Source organism: Anomaloglossus baeobatrachus, chromosome 7, assembly GCF_048569485.1.
Source record: "Anomaloglossus baeobatrachus isolate aAnoBae1 chromosome 7, aAnoBae1.hap1, whole genome shotgun sequence".
NCBI classification, from domain to species: domain Eukaryota; kingdom Metazoa; phylum Chordata; class Amphibia; order Anura; family Aromobatidae; genus Anomaloglossus; species Anomaloglossus baeobatrachus.
The window spans coordinates 224,733,216-224,746,269 of NC_134359.1; the positions used below are offsets into that span (position 1 = coordinate 224,733,216).

Here is a 13,054-nt window from a genome sequence, read left to right on the forward strand (position 1 = left end):
AATCTGGGCTGAAAGTATATCCCTGTACACTTCAGAATTTATCCGGCTACTCTTGTCTGCTGTTATGTCATCAATAAACACAAGTGACCCAGTGCCATTGAAAGCCATGCATGCCCATGCCATCACGTTGCCTCCACCATGTTTTACAGAGGATGTGGTGTGCCTTGGATCATGTGCCGTTCCCTTTCTTCTCCAAACTTTTTTCTTCCCATCATTCTGGTACAGGTTGATCTTTGTCTCATCTGTCCATAGAATACTTTTCCAGAACTGAGCTGGCTTCATGAGGTGTTTTTCAGCAAATTTAACTCTGGCCTGTCTATTTTTGGAATTGATGAATGGTTTGCATCTAGATGTGAACCCTTTGTATTTACTTTCATGGAGTCTTCTCTTTACTGTTGACTTAGAGACAGATACACCTACTTCACTGAGAGTGTTCTGGACTTCAGTTGATGTTGTGAACGGGTTCTTCTTCACCAAAGAAAGTATGCGGCGATCATCCACCACTGTTGTCATCCATGGACGCCCAGGCCTTTTTGAGTTCCCAAGCTCACCAGTCAATTCCTTTTTTCTCAGAATGTACCCGACTGTTGATTTTGCTACTCCAAGCATGTCTGCTATCTCTCTGATGGATTTTTTCTTTTTTTTCAGCCTCAGGATGTTCTGCTTCACCTCAATTGAGAGTTCCTTAGACCGCATGTTGTCTGGTCACAGCAACAGCTTCCAAATGCAAAACCACACACCTGTAATCAACCCCAGACCTTTTAACTACTTCATTGATTACAGGTTAACGAGGTAGACGCCTTCAGAGTTAATTGCAGCCCTTAGAGTCCCTTGTCCGATTACTTTTGGTCCCTTGAAAAAGAGGAGGCTATGCATTACAGAGCTATGATTCCTAAACCCTTTCTCCGATTTGGATGTGAAAACTCTCATATTGCAGCTGGGAGTGTGCACTTTCAGCCCATATTATATATATAATTGTATTTCTGAACATGTTTTTGTAAACAGCTAAAATAACAAAACTTGTGTCACTGTCCAAATATTTCTGTCCCTGACTGTAAAGTAGATTAAAAAAAAAGAGGTGCAACTGAAAAGATGGATAGTGCACAATAAAAAACAAGCACAAAAGCAATGATGAATCGCCCCCAAATGCCTATAAAATTTGTTTTGTCATCCATTGTATTAGTAAGAACAGAACTAACAATCTTATTGTTTTGCGCAGTCTGTCACAGAACAATATCACTGGTGTCGGAGCGAAAAAACTTGCAGCTGCTCTTCCATCTCTGCACTCACTACAGACATTGAGGTAAATGGAGAGTGAATGCACGTGAGCCGTCAGAGTGAGTGGTCTTCTCTATTCATTGTGAAAGTTTAATATTAACGTTATACACATACCAGTATCTGCCGCACTCTGTTTCCTGTATATACGCCTTTCAGAATGAGCTCATATTGTCATCTCATCCTACAAGTTATAACAAGTCTTGCAACCCTTTTAGCAGATTACCGTTATTACACCTGTAGGGTAAAATCTCCAGAAGTGGCAATGCAGATTTTAGCTCCCATCATCATGACCATATGGGTATGGTGGGTGTTTTTGTATGATGAAAGAACTGGATTATTCATTTGATTGGGGATTAATCATTGCACACATTTTGGGATATAAGGAGGGAGACTTTAAAGGGGTTTCCCACTAACAAAGTTCATTTTATACAATAGATCTTGGAATAATAACAATTGGATGTGATTTAAAAAGATGTCCGTGCTGAGATAATCTTATATATGTGTCCCTGCTTTGTACTGTGTAATGGCCGTGTCTGACCGAATAGGGACATGGTGTGATCATACCACAGCTCCTGGGCAGGGGAGGATGCAAAATAGAGTATACAGACATTACAGCATTGGATCTCAAGTTATTCTTTCTTTCGTGTAAAACATTGCTTAAAATCAGGCAGGGAAATGCTTTACCTCACAAAAAGAATCATCTATGATCTTGTGCTTGTATTATATTTCCATTTGCCATGTCTCATTGAGCAAACCGAACTCAATGCGACCATTAAGAGCATTTTAAAAGGGGACATTGTAGCTTTATAAATATCTGAATGGCCATTTATGTAATGCATATACACATATATATGCCTGTGTTTGTTTAGCGAGTACAGTGAGAAAGCTGACGACTAATAGGCTAAACTTGTCCATAGGATTTCATTTTGGCTTACTGGCCTCAGTCTGACCAATGTACATTAGTAGACTTTGGTATTTTATTACACGGCGTCCAGTAAAAAATACCACATGTTGCATCTTATTCTTAATATGGAAGTCTATGGCTGTCGGAGATTTTTTCCAATTATCCTTTCACAGCTAGAGACATGAATAGAGTACGGTGATGGACACTCTTTAAAGAGCAATGCGGCTATTGCTCCTTCCATGGGATCCACGGATGCACAGATCAATGTGGCTGGCGTCCACTGCTTACAGCAAATAGAATTTATAAATCCAGCATATCGCTCTTCTTAAAATCTTATCTTTATTTGTTCAATTTATTAAAATACAGAATTGTGAAAACATTCTTCAAGACTTGAGTTCCGCTGACGCATTTCGGACCCCGAAACGCATCATACAGAGCTCAGGGCTTGAAGAGCATTTTTATAATTCTGTATTTTAATGAATTGACAAGATTTTAAGAACGGTGTGCTGGATTCATCTATACTATTTACGGTGTTGGGTGCCTGTGACAGACGCATAACTGTGGCACCCATCAGCCATTGACTACAGTGCCATCTGTGTAACGTATAGATCATGGAAAACTCTCAAAAAGTCCACAGTGTTCCTGTTTAATGGATTCCATTATAGGCTCTGGATGGTTCCACTTTTAGGCTTCCATGATAGTCTCAGTATAGTATAAATGTTCAGAGCTTTTTCCGTGCATATTGATGAAGGCTAAAACCACAATGTGAGCATGACCTTACATAGAGGCTCTTTGTGATCCACATCCCGTTGTTTATGTCTCCGCAGTCTATATACTGTATGCTTTATGTGTTTTAAGTAAAAGTAATAGTGTTTCTGTTTTCTGTCATCTGCAGCCTGTATAATAACAATGTCTGTGATATGGGAGCTGAACATTTGGCCAATATACTTCCTGATCTGACGTCACTTGAGGCCTTACAGTAAGTAAATAGAGATGAAAAATTGAATTATTATTAATGCCACCCTCGTGTCAAAGCCTAAAATATCCAATTATATGGTACATGAAGAGTAATAATACCTGTTCCCCTATTAATGAAGTTCCCTGCCGTGGTTCTTCGTCTCAGCGTTCCTCTTCCTGAAAATGGTTGAATTGTGAGAGTCCAAGAAGCCCCTCAGCCCAAGCACCGATAACACTAAAGGCCCCGTTACACGCAACGACATCGCTAACGAGATGTCGTTGGGGTCACGGAATTCGTGACGCACATCCGGCCTCATTAGCGACGTCGTTGCGTGTGACACATACAAGTGAACGCTAACGATCAAAAATACTCACCTAATCGTTGATCGTTGACACGTTGTTCAAATCCCAAATATCGTTGATGGTGCTGGACGCAGGTTGTTCGTCGTTCCTGAGGCAGCACACATCGCTACGTGTGACACCCTAGGAACGACGAACAACACCGTACCTGAGTCCTACAGCAACGAGGTGGGCGTGACCTTCCTTCGGCTGCTCTCCGCCCCTCCGCTTCAATTGGACGCCTGCCATGTGACGTCGCTGTGATGCTACACGAACCGCCCCCTTAGAAAAGAGACTGTTCGCCGCCCACAGCGATATTGCTAGGAAAGTAAGTATAGTGTGACGGGTACTAGCGATTTTGTCCGCCACTGGCAGCGATTTGCCCGTGACGCACAAACGACGGGGGCGGCTGCTTTCACCAGCGAAATAGCGATGTTGCTGCGTGTAAAGCCCCCTTAAGGCCATGTGCCCAAGCGGCATTTTTTTTGCATTTTTTTCATGCGTTTTTCCTTCTAATCAGAGCACAATTAAAAAAAGAATGCAAAAATGTTACAAAAAAGTGGAATGAAAAGTCCCAAATATTGCGCATTTGTAGTATCTTTATCAAATAGTCAGCGGAGCTGGTCCTATGTTGAGGCAGAAAGTCTATAAAGAATTCAGCAACATACAGAATAAAAAAGCCAATGTTGTCATTAAAAACTCACAGACCACCGGCTTTTGTATTAAAGGGAACCTGTCAGGTCCAATGTGCACCTAGAACCACGAGCAGTTCTGCGTGCATATTGCTAATTCCTGCCTAAATTGTATCAGTCACAATCCGCTGCTCTGGTAAACAACGGAATCCGTTTCGCGGATTCCGTTGTTCCCATAGACTTGTATGAGCGGCGGATTGTGACTGATGATGCTGCTTTGCACCCTCCGCCCGACTGATCAGTCGTGGAACGCAGCATGTAACGTTTTTTGAGCAGCGCGATCCGTAGGATTTCGCTGTGCATGCGCTCTCTGGCTCCCTGCACACGTAACCAGGATACACATCAGGTTACTAAGGAATGCGCTTTGGTTAGTTACCCGATATTTACACTGGTTACGTGTGCAGGGAGCCAGCGCTAAGCGGTTTATGCTAGTAACCAAGATAAATATCGGGTAACCAAGCAAAAAGTGCTTTGCTTATATTCGATATTTACCCTGGCTGTGCAGGGAGCCCGACACTTCCCCGCTCGGCTCCGCCCCCTCCCGCACTCAGCATATACACACACATACACTCACACACTCACTCACTCACACACTCACCTGTCCCCAGCCCTGCAGTCCCCGCGGCACTGACGTCCTCAGTGCCACGGCCCCGCTCGGCTCCACCCACCCCGAACTCCGCCCCCTCACGCTCCGACGCACATCCGGCGTCGCTGTCGACATCGGAGTATGTGAATCCTTTTTACTACGATTAACGAGTGCAAAAGCGTCGAAATCGTATGATCGGTGTAGCGTCGGTCATTTCCATAATTTCGGAAGGACCGATGTTACGATTTTGTTTCTCGTTCCTGCGGCAGCACACATCGCTGTGTGTGAAGCCGCAGGAGCGAGGAACATTGCCTTACCTGCGTCCCGGCTGCAATGCGGAAGGAAGGAGGTGGGCGGGATGTTTACGTCCCGCTCATCTCCTCCCCTCTGCTTCTATTGGCCGCCTGCCGTGTGACGTCGCTGTGATGCCGCACGACCCGCCCCCTTAGGAAGGAGGCGGGTCGCGGGCCAGAGCGACGTCGCAGGGCAGGTGAGTGCATGTGAAGCTGCTGTAGCGATAATGTTCGCTACGGCAGCTATCACAAGATATCGCAGCTGCGACGGGGGCGGGGACTATCGCGCTCGGCATCACTACTATTGGCTTGCGATGTCGTAGTGTGCAAAGTATCCCTAAGGCTATGTGCGCACGTGTGCATTTTGCATGATTTTCCGCAGCGTAAATGCAGTCTATGAGAATTTAGCAAAATCCATGCGCACGATGCGTTTTAAAACACAGCGTTTTGGATGCCAAATTTGTGACAAAATCAATGCGTTCTAAAAAGCAACAGGTCACTTCTTTTGTGCGTTTTGGATGCTTTTCCCACTCTGTCTATGGCAGAGCAAGCATCCATAACGTATGAATTCTGCATCTATTCTGCACTCAAAATACATCCAAAATACAGCTTGTCGGCTGCATTTTGAAACGCACATACAGTGACAAAATGCTGCAGAATATTTGTCACGGCAGAATGCAACGTGCGCATATGCCCTAACCGTTCCTGTATACCCTAGCATAGATCTTTAAAAAAAAGTACTTCTAAAGAATTTTATCTTATGTTCATGAGCACCGGGACTAGTCCCAAGGGTCTTTTATGCCCCGACTAGCCGCCCTCTTAGCATGTTAGTACACCCACAGGGGCGTACTAACATGGTACTCAATTCAGCATCACCAGTGGTGACGCGTGTACCTGTGTTCGCTGTGACCACGCTTCTGAATGCCGGGCACTTCCAGTCATGCGCAGTAGACCTCTCTGAAGCCGGGACGCGTACACCTGACTTCATACTGGTGTATCATGGTTATCAAAGCATTATATACCATGATAAAGCTGAAATTAGCTACTTTCTGGGACTTTAATAATAAAGCACAGCTTGGTAAGAACTAGAATACACTGATGTTTGAAATATTAATGTAATTAATTTCCTTTACTGTAATCCTTATTTTCTTTCTTTATCTGAAGCCTGGATTGCAATAGGATTACGTGCTCTGGAGCTGAACAACTTGCAGCAAGTCTTCAGAAGTGTCCTAAAATGCGGAGTCTCAGGTGTGTGAATGGTGAATGTTCTTGTAAGGAAATGGCGCCATCTGCTGTTACAAATACAGAATGCAGTGTAACATTGCTAGCAGGCAAAATAAGCTTAGTATGATTTGTATATAATGGGAAAGTGTAATATAACTAGACAGATGCTTGAAAAAATAAGCTTATATGCTTTCAATACCATAGTTATTAAAAAAAGTGGATACAAACTGTATTTGTTTTATTCAGCAAAACCAGTTTTTTTAAATTTCATTTTTTTAAAAGCTGTGTGATATCCAGGTAATCCCGAGAATATGTTCCAGGATCTCAGGAATCGGGTTCTGCAAAGTCACATTGGAGCAGAGGTTCCCATGCTCAACCTCTACTCCATTCATTGTCTATGGGACTGCTGGAAATAGTTGAGATTTGTACTCTGTCTTCTCCAACAGTCCCAACGACAATGAATTGAGCAGAGTTCATCTTGCGCACCTCTGCTTTATTGAAAATTCAGCTACAATGTCTTAAAAAAGTCTCATACTCTATGAACTTTTCTTTCCACATTTTTTCACGTTACACCCCGCAAACAAATGTATTTTGTTGTAATTTTATTTGATGCACCATCACCAAGTAGCAAGTATTTGTGAAGTGCAAAGTAAATGATACATGGCTTTCCAAATAAATCTGAAAATTGATGTGCATTTGCATTCAGCCTCCCTGAGTTAATAGGATCACCTTTAGCTGCAGTTAATGCTGCAAGTCTTTTGGGGTTTATTTGCAATTTTCAAGTCTTTCCTCAGATTCTCTCTGGGATTTAGGTCTGGACTGTGACTGGGCCGTTCACACATATGAATGAGCTTTGATCTAAACCTTGTAGCTCTGGCAATATGTCTACAGTTGTTGTCCTGCTGGATGGTAAATCTATGCCCCAGTCTAAAGACTTTTTCAGCTTCTAACAGGTTTTTCTCCAGGATTGCCCTGTATTTAGCTCCATCCATCTTCCTTCCTTCCTGTTCAGCTCTGAACAGCTTTCCTGTCTCTGCTGAAGAAAAACCTCCCCACATCATAATGCTGCCACCACCATGTGTGACGGTGGGATGCTGTTTTCAGGGTGATGTGTAGTGTTAGTTTTCCACCACACATAGCGGTTTGCGTTTAGCTCAAAATGTTCTACTTTGGTCTCATCTGACCAGAGCACATTCTTCCACATGCTAGCTGTGTCCCCTACATGGCTTTTTAAAAACCGCAAACACGACATTTTATGTTTTGATTTCAAAAATCTTTTTCTTCTTCCCCCTCTTCCATAAAGGCCAGATTTGTGGAGCGTACGGCTAATAGTTGTCTTGTGGAAAGATTTGGCCACCAGAGCTGTGATCTCTGCAGCTCCTTCATAGTGACCATGAGCCTGTTGACTGCCTCTGTAATTAGTGCTCTCCATACTTGGGATGTTGGTTAAGGTGGATGGCCGTGTCTTGGTAATTTTGTAGTCCTTTTTGTATGATGGATTGAACAGTGCTCCATGAGTAGAGTTGAGCGCGGTTCGCGGTTCTCCAGTTCGCGGTTCGAGTGATTTTGGGGGCTGTTCTAGATCGAACTAGAACTCGAGCTTTTTTGCTAAAATTCGATAGTTCTAGATACGTTCGAGAACGGTTCTAGCAGCAAAAAGCAGGGCTTTTTACAGCTACAGTGTGCAGGAGCCATCGCTGGCAGCCTGCCAGAAGCTGGTAACCAAGATAAACATCGGGTATCCAACCAAAGCGCTTTGGTTAGTAACCCGATGTTTATCCTAGTTACGTGCAGGAAGCCCACACTTCCCCGCTCAGCTCGCTCCGCCCCCTCCTGCCCGCGGCATGTACACACACACACACACCCACACACACACACCCACACACACACACTCTGCACACACACTCTGCACACATGGTCCCGCTCGGCTTACCTGCGGTGATGAAGTCCCGCCATCCCAACCTCAGCGTTGTCACTGTCCTCCATGGCCGCCGCTTGTCACATCACCTTCTCTCGCTTCCGACCCGAGACTGACTAGCGGTGACGTCACGGGCCGCTCGCGATACTTGGCTGTGAAGGCGGCGGTCATTGAACTCAGTGACAGGTGCTGTCAGCAGTGCAGGAGATCAGCGCAGGTAATGTACCTCGCTGACAGCAGCACTTGTCATGCCCTGCAGTGACCTGGGCTGACCCATTGATGTTAGCTCAGGTCACTGCATTGCTCTCCCAGCCAATGGGGAACATTCTGCTCTTCATTGACTGGGACAGTGTGGATCGTCATGGCAACCCCTTGGATTACACCAGACCTGGATTTGTTTTTCTTTCTAATAAATTGGTTAAAGAGGGAATGTTTTGGGGAGTGTTTTTTCAAATAAAAATGTGTTTGTCGTCAATTTTTTTTTATTACTGACTGGGTTGGTGATGTCGGGTATCTGATAGACGCCTGACCTCACCAACCCCAGGGCTTGATGCCAGGTGACATTACACATCTGGTATTAACCCCATATATTACCCCGTTTGCCACCGCACCAGGGCGCGGGATGAGCTGGGGCGAAGCACCAGGATTGGCGCATCTAATGGATGCGCCACTTTTTGGGCGACTGCGGCCTGCTATTTTTAGGCTGGGGAGAGTCCAATAACCATGGACCTCCCTAGTCTGAGAATATCAGACCCCAGCTGTCTGCTTTACCTTGGCTGGTGATCCAATTTTGGGGGGACCCCTACGTGTTTGTTTTTTTTTAATTATTTATTTAATTTAAAATAACAGCGTGGGGTGCCCTCAGTTTTGGATTACCAGCCAAGGTGAGGTTGCCAGCTGTGGTCTGCAGGCTGCAGCCGTCTGCTTTACCCTAGCTGGCTACAAAACTAGGGTGAACCCTACGTCATTTTTTTTTTCATTTTTTTGGCTAAATACAAAGCTAAGCACCCCTTAGTGCCACATGAAAGGCACCAAAGGGTGCAAAATTACAAAATGCAGGAGAGTGGGACATTATGTGTCTTTCTGCCATTATAATGACAGAAAAGACTGACATGAAGTGTACAAGCACAAGAAAATCACCAGAGCGCTCTACGCTGTGAAAAACAGTAGAAAATGGCACTGGAGTGAACATGTGACCGCCTCATGTAGGATGAAGCTATGGATCCTGGGTAAATTTATGCATTTACCCTCCTTCAGTTTTTTTGCAGTACACAAAAAAAACGGAAGGCACACGGATGACAAACAGATGACATACGGACCGTCTACGGAACGGAAACGGATGCCACACGGATGCACCCGTGAAAAAAAACGGACTGTTTTTTGCAGACCGCAAAAATGGATCGGTCGTGTTAATGTAGCCTTATTCTGATCTGCCGTTTATAAACAGCAGGCAGAAATAAGTGAATAACGCCCCCCAGCGTCAGAAAATCTCCGGGGTTTCAGGGCTAGCTGAGACCCTGGAGATCATGATTCAGGACGGTTTTTCCGGTCCCCGCTCACGTGATCACAGGTATACACCGTACACCGATGATCACGTTACAGTAATCGACAGCGCCGGTAAAAAATTATTTATCTCCCATCTGGCATGAACAAACATGATAAATCTCCTCCCCGGTCCCCTCCGGTCCCCCGGTGTCGCCAAAGTGCCCCCCCTGATGCCCTCCCAGAAATCCAAGATGGCCGCGCGCACAGCAGCGCGCCGGCCGCATTCACCCTACTCCTCTGATTTCTGTTGCATGTGCCATGACACATGCGACAGAAAACTCCTCCCCAGGCCCTGCCAGGTCACCCCCTATAACCCCACCGGTGTCCCACGGTACCTGTGCAGCGTTGATCCCCGCGGCCCTTTCCTTCACAATAGACGCTGCCGCATGCACAGAGCGGCTGTCAGCTCAGCTTCCTGTGTTCAGATACAGTGAGTGGTGGTTATGCATCTGTAAGCTAAATGGGCGGCACGGTGGCTCAGTGGTTAGCACTGCAGTCTTGCAGCGCTGAGGTCCTGGGTTCAATTCTCACCAAGGACACCATCTGCAAGGAGTTTGTATGTTCTCCCCGTGTTTGCGTGGGTTTCCTCCGGGTACTCCGGTTTCCTCCCACACTCCAAAGACATACAGCGCTATGGAATTAATAACGCTATATAAATGAATAAATTATTATTATTACTGCAATGCCCTGCTCATGAGGTAAGGAACATAATTGATCATGAGAGCTATACTACATTTCCAAATGGAGGGATTTGCTTTTATAGTTTCCCTGCTGAACGACTACCAAACATGACAGTCCGTTATACGCCACAAGAAAACACATCTAAATAGAGAGCTCTGTTGTTAAGTATTCATTCAGCTGGATAACTGGACTTAAAGGGGTATTCCATCTCCAAGATCCTATCCCCAATATATAGTAGATGGAATAGCAATAATATCAGCAAATACCAATATTTGGAAATGTAGAATAGTTCTCCTGATTAGGCATGCCCTTACCTCATGAGCAGGGCATTGCAGCTTTGGTAGCAACCATTACGACATGGACTCTGCTGCTGTGGACCCGGGGAGAGTGAGTGCAGATTCATTGCACCCACACTCCTCACATGAAGGGTCTGCACTTGTTAGGACCAGGATGACGGGTAGGCCCAGGAGGTGGATCCACTGGACTGAGCACCCCACCGAGGGCAAGGTGCCCGGTAGCCGAAGCACTACGGGTAGCAGGACAGTCCGTTCAGAGGAGTGGGTGTAGAAGTCCCTGGGACCACGGAGTCTCTGAAGGTAGTCCGGGTGACGGAGCGCAGGTTCGGAGGCCGAGATGATGTCAGGCAGGGTCCGAAACCAGCGGAACGGGGAGGTCGGTCACCACACGGATCCAGGGATCGGAGACGGCAGGAACTGAGAAGATGGCGGACAGTCCGTTCGGGGTTCTGGAACCGTCAGGACCGGTTGGCGAGACAGGAGCGGCTCTACAAGAGAGATAGGTAAGTACGAGATAATGGCACAGGGAGACCTGACTCCCAGCTTAGCAAACACGAAGAACAGGCCCCGCCCACTTGGAAAGGAACCCCCTATATACCCTTCACCTGAATCTTCAATATCCTGTTGGAGGACGCTGGCCCTTTAAGAGAGGGTCAATGACCGCGCGCGCGCCCTAATGCGAATGCGCGAGGCCCGGGTGCCAGAAGCCAGAGCAGGGAGCGGTGCACAGGAGGCAGGAGCGCTCAGCATCGCAGATGGGCGCCGGGACCGGGGACCGGGTTGCCTGGAGGACGCAGGTGAGGGAGCATGGAGGCCGTGGAGCGGGGGACGCCTGGCAAAGGAGCCGGGGAGCGTGGCAGGGGAGTCGGGGAGCGTGGCAGTGGAGCCGGGGAGCGTGACAGCACTCCTAGAAAATGGGGGATACGTTCCCTGAGTGTCTCCCCCCATATTCTAGACGGTCCAGAGTCGTCGTGGGACCCCTTTATTTTTTTTCTTACAATAAATTGGTGAAAGAGGGAATGTTTTGGGGACTGTTTTTTCAAATTTCTTTTGTCGATTTTTTTTTTGTTAGTACTGACAGTTTATGATGTTGGGTATCTAATAGACGCCATGACATCACAAACTGCTGGGCTTGATGTCAGGTGACCTTACAGCTAGTATCAACCCGATTTATTACCCCGTTTGCCACTGCACCAGGGCACGGGATGAGCTGGGGTGAAGCGCCAGGATTGGCGCATCTAGTGGATGCGCCACGTCTGGGGTGCCTGCGGCCTGCTATTTTTAGGCTGTGAAGGCCCAATAACTATGGACCTTCCCACCCTGAGAATACCAGACCACAGCTGTCCGCTTTACCTTGGCTGGTGATCCAATTTGGGGGGACCCTACTTTTTTGGTGTAATTATTAATATTTATAAAATAATTATAAAAAAAAGAGCCTGGGGGACCTCCACATTGGATCCCCAACCACGGTAAAGCTGCCAGCTGTGGTTTTCAGGCTACAGCCGTCTGCTTTACCCTAGCTGGCTATCAAAAATGGGGGGACCCAATGTCATTTTTTTTTTAACTATTTTTTAAATAGAAAAAATGAATGGGCTTCCCTGTATTTTGATTGCCAATCAAGGTAACGGCAGGCAGATGGGGGTGGCAACCCATAGCTGTCTGCTTTAGCTGCGCTGAGAATCAAAAATACCGCGGAGCGCTACGTCATTTTTTTTAAAGATTTATTTTTACAGCACTGTGATGTCCAGCAATCAAAATACAGGGAAGCCCATTTTGTTTTTAGTTATTTAAATAAATAATTAAAAAAAATATATATGGGCTCCTGCTGCATTTTTTGTATTGCTAGCTAAGGGTAATCCAAGCAGCTACTGGCTGCTAACCCCCACTGCTTGGTGTTACCTTCACTGGCAATGGAAAATCCAGGGAAGCATTTTTTATTTTTTTTGCCAAAAAACTACAAAAAAAGGACGTGAGCTTCGCCATATTTTTGTATGCTAGCCAGGTATAGCAGGCAGGTGCTGGAAGAGTTGGATACAGCGCCAGAAGATGGCGCTTCTATGAAAGTGCCATTTTCTGAGGCGGCTGCAGACTGCAATTCGCAGCAGTGGGGCCCAGAAAGCTCAGGCCAACCTGTTCTGCGGATTCCAATCCCCAGCTGCCTAGTTGTACCTGGCTGGACACAAAAATGGGGCGAAGCCTACGTCATTTGTTTTCTAATTATTTCATGAAATTCATGAAATAATAAAAAAAGGGCTTCCCTTTATTTTTGGTTCCCAGCCGGGTACAAATAGGCAACTGGGGGTTGGGGGCAGCCGTACCTGCCTGCTGTACCTGGCTAGCA

At 46.1% G+C, this 13,054-nt stretch overlaps 1 protein-coding gene across 1 annotated transcript in view; it reads left to right on the forward strand.

The window, feature by feature from the left end:
• Positions 1–13,054, forward strand: part of CIITA (class II major histocompatibility complex transactivator) — a 116,975-nt gene that overhangs the window by 94,095 nt on the left and 9,826 nt on the right. Inside the window, exons 17-19 of the mRNA XM_075317915.1 lie at positions 1,220–1,303; positions 3,078–3,161; positions 6,214–6,297. Of these exons, the coding sequence (XP_075174030.1) occupies positions 1,220–1,303; positions 3,078–3,161; positions 6,214–6,297 (252 nt within the window). The remainder of the gene's footprint in view (positions 1–1,219; positions 1,304–3,077; positions 3,162–6,213; positions 6,298–13,054) is intronic.